The following is a 20990-nucleotide window of genomic DNA, read 5'->3' as shown; positions in this document are numbered from 1 at the left end:
AAAAGGATGGGACGGTGATAGTTCAAAGCAACACACTGTGTCTGGTAGAGTTGGGTGATACTGTGAAATATCGCTGTTTACTCAGTAATTTATTAATTATTTATAAAATGACATTTCTGTTAATGTGAGCATGGGGGCCTTTCCAACAGGTTCATTAGAACACACAGCAGGTAACCACTGTGCAGATAGTTTGATACATTGATAACTGTCTGTGGGATTTACAGACTTTATTGATCTGTGTGATTTATTCTCATTTATGGATCTGTGCATATGAAAAGTGTGACAGCCTGCAGGAACACAGGGTCATCAAAAAACACAACTCAAAGCTACACAAGCTTGTTTATGTAAAGTGTCTTAAGCTTCTCTCGCCAGTGAGAACAGTTCAAGGGGCAGAGGATCAGCTGGACTAACTAGACGCACCTTGAGAGATGGGAGGGGCAGTCAGAAGTATGAGAGATGCAATATAATTTCCTCATTTTCAAATGAAATGAAATTGGGAACACAAGCCACCGTCACCGGCATGTGGAGACCACACATAGTTATCAAAGTTACCATTTCTGATGCCATGTTGGCCTGAAAAGTGCACGTAGATGCAAAGCTATACTGATATAAATACACACACACACACACACACACACACAGGCAAAGTGTGACTATCGTCTGAAGGTTGTGTGAATGTGTCCCACTGCAACAGCTATCAGGTCTCAGCACAGGTTGCATTGATGATGCAGACTACACCGTTGCATAGGTATAATTAAAGGGACAGCACTCACCGTTGTCCTAGTTCTGCAGAAAATGTGTCCTCTCCGCACCACGTCACCAGCAGACTGACAGACAGCCCGCAGTTTCCATTCACAACATTGACAGCCCCCCCCCCATCACCCCTCCCGCACAGCAGATGCTGTGACGGGCGCCATGATGATGATCTGGGATTTTGCCTGCAGCAGCAACCAGAGATGCTATAATGGTGGGAAGATATGCTGCCAGCTCTAAAGGAAAAGGAGGCGTTCAAGGAATGGCGCGTCAAAGATGGCCGCTTGAGGATTCAGCGCTTTACGCATGCGTGAAAGTTGAAAATGTACGGTATTCTTCATGAAACACGGCGGTCTCGAAATGTATGGCGTTGCAGCTTAGACATTCTATATTGAGTAAGGAAGAGGTTAAGTATTTTGAGAAGGTTCATAAGTTTTGTTTCCAATGTGTCGCGAGCTAAGCGTCCATTTCTAACTCATTCATATTTTACAACCGAGCTCTACTTCCCACAATCCAGTGCGACGTTACGGACAGAGCTGCCTACTCGGCTGTCTCTCCCCGACGAAAGTCTCTGACAGCAGGCTGCTGGTAACTTGACTGTGCAAAGACGACAAGAAGCGAAGCGACCGACCGGCGGGGGAGGCAGGCAAAGGAAAGGAAAGGAGAAGACGGGGGGAATTTAGGCTGAGTCCCGTATTCAGTATAAGCAAGACTAGACTACAGCTTTGCTCATGACGTGAAACGAGCTCCACTGTAACCTTCAAAAAAAGGACCCGCATTTTTGACGGCTAACTTATTGTTGGGCTGTCGGAACTCTTGAGCTAATCGTTGTGTTTGAACTGTGAAGGAACTAAAGAGACATTTGGTTTTCTGGACGAAGAATGGGATTTAAAGAACATATCTGCCAGCACTGAGTTGTGAAAACAAGGGAATATTTTCCAGTTGGATGGGAAATAACCAATACTGTCGAAAGGGGACACATTCAGTGAAACGGCGTTAACACTGTGCGTATTGTTTGTCAACTCACGGGGAAAAGGGGCAACGATGGCATTTAGGAACGGGGAAAAGTAACGTTAACGTTAGCTCGCTGGCTAGCTACAGGGCTAACCTAGCAGCCTGCTAACTAAGCCTGTGTCGCCCTTCCATTCCTGGAGCAGAGGAGGGGCGCTGGGGCTTTGTAGCATTGCAGATCTGCCCTGCATTTTTTGGGGGGTTACTGCAAGAATGGAGAATCCCAAATATCTGCCACAACAACTCAGGGGGATCTGTTGAACCGCCTTGACTCCATTTATTCTCCATTTCTCACACAGAAGACCAGAAAACTGCCAGCCTACGTTGGGATTTCATCGAAATCAGCCGGCCCGGGGCAGCCAGGGTCTGTGATTGTAATAAACTACTTCTTTTCCTAAATGCCCAGTGGGGATACGTATTGCTAAATGGGGAAGTGCTACGCCTCTTAGTTACTGGATCTTCTCGAGGGAGATCATGAATAGGGCGATTTTGACGCGGATTTAGCCCCCGGCTCGTCCTCAACTTAAAGTTGTATAATTGTCGAGACATTCAAGGTGACAGAACTTCTCTACAGGCCCTGTGTGCTAACTAACAGGCCGAGGAGGTGCTCGCTCATTTCCCCTTCCCCATCCCCTCCATCATCATCACTTCAAAAACCAGCAAGCCGGAATAATCATGTCGGGAGAGGTGCGTTTGAAGAAGCTGGAGAAGCTGATCCTGGACGGGCCAGCCCAGTCTAACGGCCAGTGTCTGAGTGTGGAGACGCTGCTGGACATCCTGGTCTGCCTCTACGACGAGTGCAACAACTCCCCAATCAGAAGAGAGAAGAACATCCTGGAGTTTTTGGAATGGGGTGAGCAAGTCTATTTCTTCTATGTCCTCTTGTTTGGCCCGTGTTCAGCCTTTATTATTTTGGTCAGATGATAGGCTGATCGTGTTGGTGGTGCAGTGGCCCTCCCTTCCCCATCACATTCCTTTTATAGTAGTAGTGAGGCTCAGCTGGCCTGCTCTCTCCTCCCTCAAACTTACAAACAAGGCCACCTTATTCTTGTGTTTTTGCAAATGAAACGCACACACACGACAGCATATTGAAGTAGCACGAAACACAACATTAATCAGTGTCTTGTCACCCAGAACAAAAAGGTGGTACAAGGCAAACAACGCAAAGAAGTAACCAAACACACAGAAGGACATTTACTGTAGTGAGGAGGATGTTAAACAGGCCCACTCAAGAGTTTTGATACCAATCCAGGAAAGATCTCATAAAGATGTCCGTATCCTCCAGGCTACCATTTATTCTTATGAAAACGCACGCTTACGTCAAGAAGACACCTCTCTGTCAGTGCACCGAACCCTCTTTGGTTCGCTTTTTGTTATTGAAGCCACTTGGCATGCCAGATTGGTTTCCTTTTTTATGGGCGTGCGTCTGTGAAGGTTTGTTGATAACTAACCTAGCTGTCTGTCAGACATACTTTGTCATAATCAGGTAAAGATCCGTGTTTTGTTTCCAGCGCAGCAGCATAGAGATCACATACCCAGCATGTTTTGAATAGTTTTTTTTTTAAACTTTTCCCACTCCCCTGGTTAAAGCAGAGTCGGAGAAAACAACACGCAGTCGGACCACACACACACACACACACACACACACACACACACACACACACACACACACACACACACACACACACACACACACACACACACACACACACACACACACACACACACACACCCCTACCTCAATCATTTGTGCAAAAGGACGGTGTGTGTGTGGGACATTGGGGGTTTGGTTTGTGCATGAAACAGGAATGTGAACAACTCACCTTTTTTTTTTTTTTTATCTGGCGCAGAGGCCCAGCTAGCTGCCGGAGCACGCCTGGCTGGCCTGCATGTCTCTTAAAGCCCTGAAAGTCGTGCTGCAGCGGTCTGAGGCCGTGCAGGAGCAAATCATCGCCCCTGAAACGAGACACATTTATGATACAGCCGGCAACACAAGTATCTGGAAAGAAGGAGCCGTTTTGCACATTTGCTGGCATCTTGTATTGTTTTTATTTCTGAAATGACAATGTTGAACAGGCACCAGTTTGGCCCACTGTAGAGAGGCAGTGGCAGACAAACAGGATGGCAGTTAAATCAGTCAAATGGTGGTGAAGTTTGGCTATGGCTGCTTAGTTGGTTTACCCCACCAGCCACCATCTGGACAACCTATTCTGTGCTATAGATGGAGCTGCGTTGGCTAGTAAACACTGGAAGTGGCTGGAATTTGGTGATTTTTGTTGTAGCTGTTGTTGTTGTTGTGTATCTGAAGAGGTACTTCCCCCGGCCATCGAGCTGGCCTTGCAGCAGTGCCGGCGTGCCCTGGCCTTTAAGGAAGGGTGCTGTGGGCTTTGGGGGTGCCAAGTGGTGACTTCACCCTGACATTTCCCCGTGACGACACTCGGCCAGATGCGGCACACAGCGTGCAGATGTGCCCGAGCTGTCGCAGTCATGTCGAGGTCCCATGTTGTTGCTTGTTATGGTGTTTCACTCCAGAGGGATTTGAATGAGACTCCTCCAGCTTCCTCAATTAATATCAATTAATTGAATTGAGTTGCAGAGTTTGTTCCCAAGAGGGCAATGAACCTGAAAGTACTCAACAAAAATGATTTGATTGTCCTAATCAGGTGGCGCTGATAGAAAGGCCTTGTTGTCTTCTTCCAAAAGAGTCCTGTACTTCTATAGAACATTTCTCACTATAAACACGAGACAAGGGGACAAACGGTTGAATAAATGGTCTTTGCCATGTTCTGCTCTTAGTTTTACTTCATAAAACTGTACCCACTCCTGACATTAGCAGACACGGCCATCAAAACAGGAAATGCAGCGGACCTCCACGACTAACAACTGAGGGAAACCCTGCCCAAACAGATGGACCATGATGCTTCGCTCGCCTCCCTTTACCATGACTGCACATATTGCTCTCTGTCACAACATGAAAGACGCGTTGTGGCTCCTGGTGGAGGTACATAGCGAGATCCTCTGATCTGTGGTGTCGGTGATCTAGTGTTTTAGAAGTGTCACCATTAGTGTTGGCTGTCTTTGACTTTCAACTGTCTGCCCGAATGAAATGTAGAGTGTGTCATCAAGATGGACGACCTCAAAGAGGATGATCTGCTATAAGTTACCTAAACAGACATTTAGGTCAATTTGCTAATGCACTTTCTTGCCGAGAGTTAGATGAGAACATAGATAGCACGTTCATATCTGCTGTTGCTTTATGTGATGCCATCAGTGGCAACCACTTTTCAACATGTAAAAAACATGACCAGCAAAGAGCTAAACAAATCCGTTTAGAAACATTCGTTGCATTAGTGATATTACAGTCAGTCTTCACCAGACGACGCTGCCTGTGTGTAACGGGGTTTTATCATTTTGAGGGTAAACCTGTTAACTGACTACACTTCAAATTAATATTCTGTATTAAGTATCAGATAAAACAGGAATTTAGTTCAGTTACTTTAATGAAGCTTTTATTCTTTTATGTCACATTTTCATTGTTGAGCTGATGTAGAACTGCATAGTATCTTAATCACTGAATATATATGATTACTAACCATATCTCCAGTTTCGACAGCCTGGCAACCACTTTAAAGATAGTGTTGAGCCCTGATTATCTAATCATGATATCAGTAGGACAAAATGATCTTAAAATGACATCATTTATTGTGACAGGTTCCAGTGAAATGACTTTGTTTTTAGCATTGAGATGAATCACGTCCTGTAGTGAAGCCATCAACGAAAATATGCTCTTGATTTGTCTCTGTCAAAAACACATGCAGTGCTTTTCTAGTGTTTTTTAGATTACTAGCTAATTGTCAGCTGAAGAAGTGATATAATGCCCCCCCCCCAGAGCCAAAGTGCACATGACTGATTGAGGCCTATAAGGAACCGATTGGATCAGACGGATAGCGTTAACACATACTCAAAACACAGTTTAATCTTACACACAGAAAAATGCTTCAAGATGGGCCTCGTGAAATCTAAGACCTCTTCAACTTGTGAGTGATTTGCTTTTGTCAGCCACTCTGCAGCTACAGGAAAGAAAAGAAAGCGTACCTGTGCACCTTTTTATTGAAACAGCTGGCTTGGCGTCCCCTTTTTTCTTCCATGTACATGAGCCAGAGAAGAAGACAAACATTTGTATTGGGTTTGCTTTTCTTTCTTGTTTGGCGACCTCATTTCAGCTGAAATAGAGACCCCGACATGACCTGCAGCCACAGGAGAAATGAAGAGGGGAAAGTACGCTGTATCCTGACTCCTCACATACTGTATATACCGCAGCAGCTTACTGTGTCCACCACCTGCACCAGCTCACACCTGCGCTTGTCACATTCAACCCAGGCCAGCCAACTTATGTCAACACCTTCCTTGTTTGTTTCTGTAGAGTTAATTACGGCAAAAACAATCTGTATTTATTGGTGTAGGTGTTTTGTGCTCTTCATGGATGCCTACAGTTTTCTAAATAGGAAAGGGTTTCTGTGGACTTGCATTCATTTGTCTTAGGTATCCCATACTTTCTCCCATCATTCCCTGCTTTTTTGTTTTGTCCCGATCTCCGTCCCTGTTTTGGGAACCAGATTGCCGGGCAGCTGAATGAAAGCGCCCGGCCGTGCCAGCCCACAGTTGGCAAACATGGGGGAGGACGCCGAGCCTTTTCTCAATCTAGACTCCATGTTAGCCTGCAGTGGCCAGCTGTTCAGCTGCAGCTGATGTGTGCTCCACCCTGCAAGGCTTTCATTGGCAGCATGCCTCACACACCACTCAGAGGAGACACACACACACACACACACATATACACACACACACACACACACACACACACACACACACACACACACACACACACACACACACACTCTTATTATTGTGGCTCTGCTTAACCAGACTATCTCATAGTTCATAGACCGGAGTTCCTCCCTGTTATTCCCGTCATTGCACAGACCAGAAGAGCTGCTACTACGCCTATAAGAATGTCATGGTTTTAAATTCTGCTTGGAGGCCATTACACCCCACCAAGATCAAACCAGGCTGTATAAAAGGCTAGCACCGATTGCAGCTGCAGAAATACAGGGATCTTGCTGAGTTTGATAAGACCGCTGCCATGTTTAGGTAGAGGTCAGCCAATCAGGAAGTGTCCTCCGGTGCTTTTATTTTTGGCAAACTGACCTAGCTAGCTTGTAAAGGCACTTGACCAGTGGCAGCTGGGTCCCTCAGCCTCGTTCCCTGTCGCTCCGGGGAAGTTCAAGCTAACGTTACCTAGCTTACTAGCCAACCGCTTGCTACAGCTGTACGCTAGTTAGCAAGCTAGCTTGCGGGCTGGTGGATAATGGCAATGCTGGGTCTAACGGTCTCTCTGCCTCGCTCCCTGTCACGCCAGAGAAGTTCAAGCTCACGGTCACGGTCAGGACTTCAGATTATAATAAAGACATGGAGGAACTGAAATAGGTGCTGATGAACTAGTTGTTCAGATAGAAAGTAATCTGGTATTAACAGATTTGAAAGTCATAGTTTATAAATCAAAACTTAAATGCGATCAATGCCAGGGAAATGCATGAATCATTATCGCTAATATCCCGAATGTCAATATTGGTCTGGGACTTGAAAATCCGGTTTGGGCCGGATTCTATCAGGACATCCTTTTTGCCCCTCAAGTTGTTCTGCCGTTTCCCGTCTGGCCGTCCGGTGGCTACGGCGGGGCCCAGAGAACAGGAAGGAACCACAAGGACTCAGTGAGCTGGTCCGGACCCCTACGGGAACATGATGTCATACCAGGAAGCCGGACGGCTGTACGGCATTGTGTCATTGTGTGCTCTGAGCTCACTCGTTGTCCCAACAGTTTGGTGTTGTTGGGAAGGTGCAAGGTCACCAGCTTGTTTATTTCCTCACTGGTGGTTTCCCCTCTCACACTAACTCACATGCTGACAGTCTGCTCTCCTGAACACTCGGATGCTCCGAGTCTTTCTCTCTCACACACGTGCACACACGCACAGCCTTTTCCATTGTCCAGAGTGGACTTGCAAACAATCAGACATAGCAGAGGGGCCCATGTAGATCCTCTCCTGGTGTCCGCTGCTTCTCACCACAGTTTAGTGTCCCAAAGAGAGCAGTCCAGCAGCCACTGACACTTTTTAATGCTCGTTTAGTTTTTTTGTCTCGACATTTCACTTCCTCTATATACACACAGCAGTATTCCGAACAAGCCGGCCAAAAGAAGCAAACGAATATCAACAGAAGATCATATAAGGACACAGAAGCATGGTAGCGTTTTGTATTGTAATGAAATCAGTAGCGTCTCCCTGCCTGGTGAACATTCACTCTTCTTTCAAAGTCCATGTCTCAGATTATAGTGCAGGCTTTCTGTCAACACTGTGAAGCCTCCACAGCTCTAATAACACTGATGACAACCAAGGTTATTTATTTCTTCTCGGACTGTGTAGAGCTCCCCGCGTAGCTACAGAGGCTGGGTAGTACTCCACATGAAGAATACACACACCTCGATGTGTAGAATTAGTGGCATTCTTTTCCCCAAAATGCAAAAGGCAACTTCTATTTCGGGAAAATAAATGGCATTAAATAAAGTCACATTATAATATACGAGTGAACCAGTATTACAATGGTCTGCTACCTACTGCTGGCTAACCATGAGTTATTGTAGCTTTGAGCCGTCATTCCATTTTAATTGATAACTTTCCTCCTCATGGTGTATCCATAACTTACTGCAGTGAGTCAACGTATGGCTAGGATTAGTCTGCTCTGATATGGGACTAATACTGACTTTAATGTATGGTATCTGTGGCAATGAGGACGACCTATTCAGTTAAATTCTGTTTATATACATCATACACTCAAATTTACATTTCTGTTTAGATTTTTGTTGCTGCATAACAAACCTGTAATGAGTTTAGTTTGAAGATTTGTTTTACTAAGTTGCTAGTGTACGATATATTATTCTAATAATAACAACTCAGTAAATTTATATCCATGCATTTATTTGTTACATTTTTAACATTTTGCAATTTCTTTTAAATTTGTTAAATAAATAATAATACAACAAATTGGTATCAAGGGCTGAAAAAGTGGGATCAGTGCACACTTAGTTTGGTACAGCCCAGACTTTTATTTTGTTGAAGTTGTCACGGCACTGCTGGGGAGCTGTGGTTAAGTAACGGCGTATGTGATGGGATCGCTGCGGTCCATGCTCAGGACTACCTGGAGCTGTACCGGAGTACCGCACGTGAGACTGTTCGTGGCATGTTCAGCATCTGGGTATTTTACGTGGCCTTTAAAAACGAGTCCATCTGTCTGGGAGCTTTTGTAGGCAGAGAAATGCCTGCTGCTAATTGTGATGTGTCATCACAAAGTGGCAGGAGACGGGTGGGCTTCCTGTCTTCGTCTCCCAGAGGACACGCTGGTCATTAGCCCGACTCTCAGGACCCTCGGGATCTGACTGCAAACGGCCTCTCCTCCTCCTCCTCCCCCCCTTTCCTCTTTACTTCACCTTCACTTCCTGTCATCCTCCCATCTCCTCTCTCTCCACCTCATTCTCTGCAGTGGCCGGTAGCTGGGGTTCATCTGACCTCTGCTCAGCTGTCTGTCCAGTGTTTACAGACCAAATGAAAATGAACCTGCTCGGTTGGCTGCGTCGGCTCATTATAATGTTATGCTTCTTTCTTTCTCTGCTGCAGCTTTCTTTCAAAACGAGTCCCTCGCTAGGTGGACCTATGTTAGCTTGAAGCTAAAAAAAAATCAACCATTAGCACAAGTTCTAATCGGCATCAGATTTTGTAAACCGTCATCTGTATTCATGTTAATTCAATTGCTTTTACCCCAATTATTGTTGAGTTTAATTTCTGGTAAATTCCAAGAGGCCTCAGCGCTACTTCTACCACTTTTCATTATTGGTGAGTGTGTCGCTCTCCACACACTGAAGGAAAGCTGTCGGTCTGTTCTTCCTGCGATGACTCTTCAGCTCAGAGGAGCAATTAGCAAGTCTTCCTCCTCATATGCCAACTCAGTCTGCACTGATCTCTCTCACACACACACACACACGCACACACACGGACACCACAGACAGAGCAACATTGTTTTCTCACAAGATTTTTTTAATGTTGTGAATTTGGGAAAGCTGCTCGCCCCTCCACCGTGAAGCCAAAACGGCCCCGCAGCCAACTGGCGAAGGCGCTTGCCTGCATAGTTTAGTCTCTTCCCATACTCTCTGAATTGGGGGTGTATGTGGTCTCACTGAGCAAGATGGAAGTCAAAGCCAAGTCAATAAACGGTGGAAAAATTCAAAAAACACATTTCTCCTTTCTTCATTCATAAAAACTGTATGGAATCCATAATAGTTCCAGCATCACATTAAAGGAATACTCACATTGTGTCGCATACATATTCATTTCAATAAGAATGGATCTAAGTGTCTATCTCGCTCTTAACCAGGAACCCACAGAGAATCATCACCGGACTCTGCCGCTCATCTCTTCACTAATTCTTTTGGTTTATTTGTATGATTCATGCTCCTCGCTCTCGTTGCAGCGTTTCCAGCTGCATCAGGCAGCTGTTCTCACTTTAAATGAGTTTTAGAAACCCACTGCCCAGCGCCAAACGGCACACACACAAACTAAGCAACTAGCCTGTGAGCATTAGCCGTTAGCAGCTAAAGAGAGTCAGGAGTTGGTGGAGATCAAACTGGAGCTTAAAGGAGAGGGAACATTGGACTTTGTTTGCCAGAAACCAGACTCCAATTGTGTGTTGCTTCTTACCTGCTGGTTGTGTAAATAGGCAACTGTATGCTCACAAGGTCGCCAGAGGTGTGAGAGGGATGGTTGTGATGTTTACACTTTGCTTGTCAAAGGTACTTCTCAGTACTGTGTATTACTCCAGTAGATGGAGAAACCAGTCTGTGAGCAAAGCACCTTAAAAAAACCAATGTCAGTTTAAGTGTACGCTGTATTTACAATATTTGTACTGCGTTACCTTCCAGTCAGACAGTCCTTTCTGACCAGATCATCCATGCTCTGGCCAAAAGACTCCATTGACTCATTTTACCTCGCAGAAGACGGGAGTCGTCTTTTTAAAAGGAGTCTGGTGGCTTTGGCGAGAGCATAGGTAACCCTTTTAGATCCCTGTCGGACACACAAACCGTAGAGCTGCCTCTGAGCATGGTAAGCCGGCAAAAACATGCTAATTAGTGCACACTTGAATGGATATTCTTGGTGAGCCTTTCTTTTTGGTGTCTTAAAATACATCCACAGCAGTGTGGTTTGCTCCTGTGCTGGTACTTCTGTCTGCTCCAAACTCTCCTGTAGTAATACAGTATGGAGAAGTACCTCACACAAGCACACTTAGAAACACCAACACTGTCTCTTTAAACACTTATTATTAAACAATTGTTTATTGGCTTGAAAGGTGGCGCTGAAAAGTTTGTCGCTTTCTCGTTTTCAGAAAATTTCAGACATAGTCAGCCCGGAGTTACAGGTTTCAAATGAGGACCACGAGTCACGTCATATAAGAAGAAGAAAAGGTCCACAGGATGCAGCGTAGTCCACCGCTCTACAGGGATCTTTGTTTTCACGATAACACAAAGCCTCTGAATGAGGAGACTCAATCTCGCTGTGTCAGGACTATTGATTCCATTTTAATTAATGTCTAGTGTGGCACACGTGTTCACCGGTAGTGTATTTCATGTTGCATGTATTGTGATACTCTTTTGATGTTTTGGAGAAAGCTTGTTGTTTAACCACAGTTGGATCCAAGGATTAGGGAATCTAAGAGGTTTTGGCAGCAGCCACAGACACAATTTGGACAGTTTAGATCCAATTCAAACACTATTATATTATCTGTGTTGAGAGGAGTATTAAAGGTGGCTTTTCTATTATCTGCTGTTCAAACCAAAGCCCTCCGTCAGGCCACATTTCATAAATAACATGGCAGCTGGCCCTTTGCTTTCTCTCCTTGTCTCCTCTCCTCGCTTGTTTCTATCACAGGATGTTTCTCAGAGAGGCAGCTTGGTACGACACCCCAGCTGTGGTAGTACCGGGAGTCGCCAGGGAATCCCATTCCCCCCGCTTTGTCTCTGCTTTAGGCGTGTGCTTGCTGGGCATTTTAGCACGGACATTATGCCAATTCATGTAGTTATTTCAGTTGTTTGGATGTACGGTTAATGTTGTTGCCATGGGGTTTCTGCTCCTACTTTCTATCTCACTTCTGTTGTTCTTTTGTCGGCATGTTCCCGTTAGCTTTAGCGTGGCTCGTCCTCCCAGGTCAGTACTGGTGTTGGTTTTTGTTGATAGGGATGATGTTTACCTCCCTGCAACAGCTCTGCTTCCATCTGCCGTTGTGCCTTGGCTTTCTGTGTCACTAAGATCATTATCATACCTCTGCATAATGCTCCAACTAACGTCTATATATTTGTTACAAAAAACGTGCATATTTTAATTGCTAATATATCCTATGACTGAGACGCAGAAGTCTGAAAAAGCAACTCCAACCTTTGGCCCTGGCTGCTTTATGTCCCTCTGCGTGTGCCGTTGCCTGCGCATCCCCCGACTGCTTTGAGCAGAGGGCTCGTGTGTGTGTGTGTGTGTGTGTGTGTGTGTGTGTGTGTGTGTGTGTGTGTGTGTGTGTGTGTGTGTGTGTGTGTGTGTGTGTGTGTGTGTGTGTGTGTGTGTGTGTGTGTGTGTGTGTGTGTGTGTGTGTGTGTGTGTGTGTGTGTGTAAGAAGCGCTGACTCAGGCCCCAGCCCTTCATAGCCTGTGGAATTTGGAGCAGAGGTGCAATGTTAGAGAGAGAGAGAGAGAGCAGCTGTTTAGATGAGGCCAGGTCTGCCTCTTTGTCTGTCCACTAGAGCCACCCGCCCCATTCTGTCCGTCTGTCGTCAGCTCCTGGTATGTCTTTTGCTGTCACTGCTTTCTTCCATTCCCCATCTCCTCCACTCACTCAGTCTTCATTGCTCGTGTGCACTGCTAATACTGCACACACCTTGTTGGTTTCTTGGCCATCCCTGTCTCAATGTCGTCCCTCTCTCTTCCTCTCCTCTTTTCTGTCTCTTTCCCTCTTTCAGTTCGTTCTCCCCCCTCCCCTCCCTGCCTCTAGCAGCTCCTCCCTTGCTCCTGCTGTATCCCAGCTTTGCCTAGTGACAGAGAAGGCTGCCGTCAGTGTGCGAGTGTGTGCGCCTATCGTGTGCGAGGGTGTATGTACTTGTCCTCTTTTTTTGGGGGGGTATTTTTGCATGCCATGTTTTGCGTTGGCGTGTGCAAAAAGAGACCCACGTGAAGAGACTGAGTCGGTCAGACAGCGCGGTCGGTCCTGACAGCACAGAGCTGAGCTGCATCCTTAATAAAGCTCTGCTGCATCCACACTCATACACACACACACACACACACACACACACAGGCTTTGATCCTCTATCCGATGCTGTTGTACTTGTAAAGGGACCTTCATGCCAAATGAAAAGGACAGGTATTTGCCCTTTGGAATTGGTTGAGGCTAAATAAGGACTGCACACTAGCTGTCAGAACAGTGCTGCAGCAGCATACAGGTTACACAAGCCGACAGAAATCGTGGGCAAGCACCAAATTCGTCCCATCAGTAGTGACGCACTGATGCAGCTTTTAGATCAGATACAAGTATCCAGAATTTTCTGCGGTATCAGTTTATGTAAATGTGCATTCAAAGCAGGTGAAGCTCATCAAATAGTGTTTTGAGGTTTTAAGTGGATATTTTTATGCCTCCATTTTTTTCAGTTTGTCTGTCCGTCCCTTTCTCATGACCGTGAAAACTCTTCTTCTCTTGAGGGGATTTATCACATCTGAGAGTTGTGATACAGCAATGGATGCACGCCAAGAGCAAAATGGGGCGGGGGGCTTAGCCTAGGGTTAATTCTGCCTTTAACGTTTAACAACAGAGAGACTTTCATACTCCCATCCCCCCAACCTCTATCAGTGAAACCTCCATGGGGAGAAATAGTTGAAATAGATTGGAGGAGCCCTCACCGTTGGCGTGGATCTGCTGAAGCACGTATCATGTGCAGTCAGTTCATGTATCTGCTGTAGTCTGCCCTTGTTCCTCTGCCTCAGTGCTGCTCACAGCAGCTGACACCGATGGAGCATTGACCTTGGCTCGTGGTGCGGCGGCGAATTTGAGGGTGACCCGATCTATTTTAAGGCCCATCTATGTCTACGCTGCTGCAGCGTGCATGTCTCTTGTACCCACTGTTCCGACCTCCCCGTCTGCACAGTGGAGACGCATGACTCGAGTAATGTTCGATGGGCTTGCCACAGCCGGTCATCCGTCTTCCACCTGACGCCGGTCGCTCTCATGTGAAGCGACCCCCCGTCCTTCAGCTGAGGTCTGAATCCCTGTGTTGTCTCGCTGGATGCTGGGTGATTAAATGAAGCCCCTGTGCAGCGCCCGGCAATCTGCTCACACACTCACTCACTCGGGAGCTTGTTTCCTCCTCAGCGTTGTAACGTTGTGATTTAGTGGTTTTGTGGTGTCGGTTTTGAAGGGGAAGAGTGTGAGAGTGAGTTTGTGACTGGTTATGTGCACAACTGAGCGAGAGCTTAATAATACCTGTTTGTGGGTGTTATGAAAGTACCTCTGCCCCATTTCAGAGACTTGAATGTGGTTGGACCAGCCCACACCCCACTCTGCTGTCACTTTCCTGTCTCTACTGAGATGTCTCTGGTGGGGAAATCCTGTGGTCACTCAAATGTCATCACTGTTATTCACCTCTATATAGAGAGCGGCCTCACACGGCTTCCTTCCTGTGCTGAAGGTCACGATACAGACACAACAATTTGACTCATTGCTGATGAGTAAACTTAATCACCCCCGAAATCCCTCCCCCCCCCCCCCTCCCTCAGGCGTTTTGACTAAGAATAATCAGTAGTAACTTGATTTATTTAGCTCCCTTCCTGTTCATCGATTGCTCAGATTGCATAGTAGTGGACAGGGAGAGGGGTTGTTGGGATTCGGTTTAGAAAAGTTTTATTTCTCTGAACAGCAGATTTAACAGATGTGTTGTGTGCAACAAAGCAATCAGACTCATAAGCAGAGAGATGTGCACACACGCAATGATCTGTCACTAACAAACTGTGAAGGGGAGTTGTGTGCTGATGATGCTGAACCCAGAGTTACAGGATTAGGTTTTGATAAAAACTCCAAAACTCTTAATTTACTGATAGTAGGTAATGATTAGCTTCCACATGCTCTACCTGGGGTTGTATCACCCACTGCACAAAAATAAGTGCAGCAATACATCAATACAGGATTTAATATTGGTGCACAATCAAGTGTGAATTTTTGCAGATTACAGCAGATAAATCCCACCCCCTTAGTTACTGTTGCTACGCCTGTCAAGCTTTCACAGTCATTTTTGGAAAGATCCATAATTTATTATAGTTGGCTCCATAATGTCTCTGGCCAACTTGTTTTGAAACTGTAAAAGGGTTATTAAATATAGAAACACTCTCTGCCTCTGGATGGAGGTGCTGCCTTCATTGTTTATCATTTTAGACATTTCTGTTTTTTACAGTCTCTATATCTGTGTGAGGACTAGCAGCGCAACGGATCATGAACCTCACGGTTCAGATCGGATCAACTAAAGAAGAAAAAGGAAAGTTATTTTGCGATTCTAATTGCCGATCATTTGTGATCCATAGTGGCAGATCTTTGTTTGTCTACACTGCTCCAGATTATTATTATGCCACCTTCACAAAAATCATTTCAACTGCTTTGAAGTCTGTAAACCATCAGAAATTCTGAATGTTATGCTTTTATTTTTCTTAATTAAACACACAAGGAAATAAAAGATTGTATTTTTATGGATTAAAACAAATCTTGTCATTAGTAGTTTTAATGATGTATTATAATCTGTTTAGAGAAAGTGTAAACAAGTCATAATTCATCTCTAATATCTATTTATGTGGTTTGAAAACATCTCCTTCAAACAAATTCATTTATTTAAGTTTCTCACCAACACTACATTTGACAGATTACATGTGAACACATCACGTTATAATTTACCGTTGCCCAGTACTCATTCTCCCTGAACAGAGCCTGAACGCATCATAATGTAAGTGAACAGAACCTTCGTCCTCTGATTGGTTGTTCACAGTGTCACATTATCAGATCGGTGACTAGAAGAGCATTACTGCTGATGTCCTGATTGCATATTTAACTGAACATCGGGTGATAACGATCGTCAGTAGAACTTTATTTCACACTGTGATAGTTAACGGATACCTGATTACACCACTAGTGAGGACTAAACTAAATTTGGACCTGAAAACAGTTTTTTCCTCAAGCAGTTTCTACAAGTTGGACGGCCCACCTTGAGTGAATCTCTGTTATACACGTGTACTCCTCCCCACATTCAGTAATAAAGGAGAACATTCTCCTGCTTAAGTCACAGGTGTAGAGTTATGTGTGGTCACAGAGTGTCGTAGTGCTAAACGTTGTGTCCACACGTCTGGGAGCAGAGGGAATGCAGCTCGTGGTGTATCAGCCCGCAGAGAGAGTGGGTTAGTGCCATCACTTCGATGTCTCGCGTCCTCGTCATAACACGGGCCTGTCCCGCTGCAGCCTCCCACGCTGACTCAATCTGCTTATCGCTGAGGTCATTAGCGGCGTTAGCTGCGATCTAAGTGTCCGCCCGCTCCTGTCTGTTCCTGCAGCTTACACCGCTGGACCTGAGCTCATGGATAAGTCTTAAATGGATAAGGCTGGAGTGTCCCCTGCCTGATTAACTCTTGGATGGCTCCTTTAATTGGTCGCCCAGTCAATTGAATCAAAATGTATGGATTTAGTGCCGTGTCAATTCACGAATGGACAACAGTAGTAGTGCGGGTTCTGAACTTTGATTTTGTGCTTTTAGAAGATGATCTGCCCCTCTTCCTACCAGTTCTAGGAGCATTAGATGAAGACAGCTTCTTGTCTAATCTGTGTGTGATAGAAACCTGGGTAGTTTGTCTTCGGTAACAACATGGAGAAGTACCAAGCCCTGCCCTGATCCGCTCTCTGCCCGTCTATCATGTATCATCGCTTTGAAATATAATTCTTATTTTTGAGGTCACATGTGTGCTCCTGCTCTGAAGGGAAGGCCCGTCCTAACACGCCCAGCTGTTTCCAGATGCATATTTTCAGGATACTTTTGGTTGCAAGTCCCAGCACTGACACCTTTCTTCTGCAGGTTATAATTTGTAGCCTGGTTGTCTTTTTATTTTATATTTTATTTTTTGCAGCGATGGGGACTGGTTGTGGCCCAGCAGGAGTTTTCTTTTAATGACTTTTTATTTATTGACTGGTTTCACCCATACTCGTACTTCATTCTCCATCATACACATTTCCTTAAAACAAGACATGCATCATATATTAATCCAATACCAGTTGTTTTTTAGAGAGAAAATGAGCAAGTCACCCTGTGAATACACACCGTTGCATGTGTATAAGTAGGCGGTGTAGTTATACTGTCATGGACATTTCAGTGTTTTCTGAAATATCCCTCCTTCCACTCCTCCTCATCTTTTCTTTTCTCTTTACTCCTCCCTTCTTCCTTTCCTCCTTCTCTGTCGTCTTTTTGTTTTCCTACCTCTCCTCTTCTGTTCTCTCTCTTCCCTTTTTGTTCTCCTCTCTCTCTCCTCCTTCTACCTTTCCTCATCTCCTTTACTTGCGACCTGACGTTCCCCTTTTTAATACATGCCAGATCCATTTAAGTTTCCTTATTATTGTTATCCACTTCACTGTTGCTTTAAAGGTCTTAACAAATGCCTGCTGGATGCTTTCATTCATTTATAGCATGGGTGGTCCCGATGGGAATCAAACCCTTACATGGTGCAATGTCAGTGCCGGGCCGTACCAGTCGAGTCGTAGCTTAGAGTGGAAAATACATCAGAAAGGATGAGCCCAGAAAAGGCAGTAGGAACCTCGCTCTGTGATATCTGTCGGGATGTTGTGACATGGTGCCGGAACACCACTGGCAGTAAAGTCTTACTTTTGTTTAAGTGATTGGTGACTTTTTCATTTGACTGCTCTTTAAATTTGTACGGTGCTGCTGGAAGTTGACGAGGCTACATTCTTGTTCCAGCACTCTGCCAGCTCCATTTCTACACACTCGCTGTTGGAAAACGTTGTCCGGGTTGCTGAACATTCCCACAGCACACGACGCCCTGGTATTGCTAGCTCTGGCTCTTGTAACCCGCCCTGTCGTGTTTTTCCTCTCAGGCCAATGAAGGCACTCAGAGGCCTTCATAAAGTCATGTTTGTTGGATGGAGCAGCAAGTGTTTCTGCTGGAGTGAAGATGGAGTCAGGACAAACGTCACATATTATAGATAATGCAGTCAGGACTGTTTTAGTACAAAAAATAGTTCACTTTGTACTTTTAATATCTTTAAAGTCCTTCTAAATGGATCATTTTTGGATAACATTTTTAAACATGTCCCCTCACCTCATAAGCAAACCTCCCTGTTATCTATCTGGGTTGACCATGTCTTTAAGTTTTACACAGGGCCACTTTGAAGTGTGATATGTACATTTCTGGCACTTAATTGCTACACCACATGGTATGGTTATCCATCTGCACTGATGGCAGCTAAAAGTATTATTCATTGCAGGCAACACAGTCCTGCTAGTTTAAATAACGGAGACACCGAACACACGGAGGTTTCATTGAATTACAATATGATGCGTTCAAGGAAGGTAAATTATAGCGTTACCATAATGTGTTCAAATGTAATTTTGTAAAATTGTGTTTTTGTTGAGAAACACCCATTAATATAAAATAGAATATAAAGTCTTTTGTTGTTGATGCACCGGTATCGTAGCATCTCTATTAATGATACTAGAGCAGTTCCTGTTTGCCATTGAGTCATATGCTGACTCCAGGGAGGTGAAGATGAGTTCGGTTGTACTCTAGTATGTCCAGCATCAAGCAGCAAAAATGATTTGCAGTCAATGAGCCGTGACTTATAACGGCTGGCTGTGGACGTCATGCTGGAGTCTGCAGAGCGCTAAAGCTCCGCCTCCACTGGTGCACAAAGAGCTATCGCTCGTTCAACGTTTATTATTGAACATGCCGCGTGTGCAAGTTGCACCAACTTCAACACTTCACGTCCTTGGGTCTCCAGCAACACACCCGCCAAGAGTGAAGCAGACCGGATGAACGGTTCTCAGAATAAACGACGGACACAGACAGAATTTCTTGCTTTATAGTTGTCCAATATAATTATAGGGAGTGATCATATAGCATTGTTAAAATAGCATCACCTTCATAGTTATCATTCAGAAAAAGGTTAAAATAAGTGAACCGTTACAATACACACCCATTATTCTTAAATGTAACAACTATTACCACTGCTCAACCCACCTTCCTTTGATTGACCTCTGCTATAACCAATACAAATGTTCCAAAGTGAAGTTATTTTGGATAACATTGTTTCGCAGTTCAGTCAGTAAAATGTCTTCAACACATTCAGCATGATCTATGGGACTTGAATTGTGTGGCACCATCCCACGGTCTTATCACAGCCATCTTAGTGTTACTATCACCAGCAGAGGAACAATGCAGCACCTGGTGCCTCTGCCACCTCCAGAGTGGCAGACAGCAGGGAAACCCAGCCAAGCGCCTTTCATATCCTCTCTTTATCTGCAGATGGTATCGGGATGCCTTGTTGTGTCAATGGACTTGTTTGCCATGTGGGTTGAACAGGTCCGTGTGGGGCTTGGAGGATTCTTTGAAGTACTGGGAGCACTTCCTGTGCAGACAGCAGAAAGTGATGCAGCGAGGCCCGGGTGTATGCTCACCGCAGCAGTCTCTGCACTGTAGCACACACTACGCCTGACCTATTGTTTTGTCAAGCCCCGCCTCCCTGCTCTTCTTTTGGTGTTTGTGGTTTCTTAATATTTTGGGAACATCCTGTTTGTGTGCTTAACGCCGTGGGGCACAGATTGTTTAGTTTAAAGCCGTCTGACCACTCCTGCCCTCTTATTAGTGCGACAGGACAGGAAAGACAGACCGAAGCAGAAACACCCAGAGAGGGGAGGGGCCGAGGCCAGCGGCCCAATGAGAAAAGAGAGGAGGAAGCGTGGACACGTAGGAAAAAGAGATGAAGGGATGGAAAGAGAGGGAGAGAGATGGGTAGGGATGACGGTGAAAGGAAAACGGCAGTGAGGGGAACTTGGGGTTGGCTGTGGTTGGGAGGGGGGGGGGGCGGTATTGCAGACAGACAGAGAGACAGCATTGGGAATTCTGGTGATGCTGGTGTGCAGCCTGGCATTAAATGCAATTTAATGCTCCGAGGCATGTTTACAATGTAAGTGATTCCCTGTTTGCCCTTTGAGTTTCCGGTGCTTATCAATGATTTAATGGCTCACCCCCCCTCCCTGTCAGATAATGTTCATCTTATGTGGCAAAACCTGTGTCGGGCCGCCGTCCTTGCCCCCTGGCACTGCCTGTGGGTGTGAGAGAGCGAGGCACAGAAAGGCCCTTTACTGGGGTTGGTCATGTCTACACACACATCTGTCAGGAGAAGCTCTGGCTTTGACTTAAGGGGCCTGCTTCTGTTTCTACCTGTAATTCAGATAATTTACTGGATGTTTTCAAGCTACTTGCATTTGGATCACTTAAACTTTAGGGCTGCGTGTTTGAAGTGCTGCTGCCACCGAGTCTCCCTCCCTTTAAAGGACTAGCTATTAGAATCACACTGCTTTAATATTGCCTTTGATGACCTTGGTGTGCTGTTTATTCAGTCGTTGTTTTCTGGCCTTTATTCAAACAGGAAGTACTTTTGTAATAAGGCAGCTGTTATTTCTAGGAGACCAAAAGCTGTGTGTTTATAAGAAATAAGACATGATGGAACAGTTTTCAACTTTGGTATTTTTTCCAAATAAATACTTTTCCTTCATGGAGTGAGCTAAGCAATAAGCACATGTTGGGATAGTATAAACCCTGAACCTGTTGCACTTTGTGTCAGGAATGAGATGATTTGCTTGACACAGTGGCATTGTCGTGTCACATACGTAGCCATTTTGAATCGGAAGGTAACACAGCAGACAGCCTGGCATCATTAGCATCATTAGGAAAAGCCTGCGACCAAATGATCTCACAGGAAAACTGCCTCTATGTGACTTTTCTAAACACGTTTTCTAATCATTACATTCCAGATTCCTCGAGGCAGTGAATGCATGTT

General features: G+C 45.2%; 1 protein-coding gene across 4 annotated transcripts in view; it reads left to right on the top strand.

Annotated features, from left to right (window-relative positions):
- Window positions 1–1382: 1382 nt before the first annotated feature.
- Window positions 1383–20990, top strand: part of cdc42bpab (CDC42 binding protein kinase alpha (DMPK-like) b) — a 75255-nt gene continuing 55647 nt past the window's right edge. For all 4 annotated transcript variants that reach the window (XM_079180052.1, XM_079180053.1, XM_079180051.1 and 1 more), the window contains exon 1: window positions 1383–2617. In XM_079180052.1, coding sequence (XP_079036178.1) covers window positions 2440–2617 — 178 coding nt within the window. In that variant the 5' untranslated portion in view covers window positions 1383–2439. The remainder of the gene's footprint in view (window positions 2618–20990) is intronic.

This window comes from Pholis gunnellus (assembly GCF_910591455.1).
Source record: "Pholis gunnellus genome assembly, chromosome: 19".
Taxonomy (NCBI): Eukaryota; Metazoa; Chordata; class Actinopteri; order Perciformes; family Pholidae; genus Pholis; species Pholis gunnellus.
This window is presented reverse-complemented; position numbering and strand designations above follow the sequence as displayed.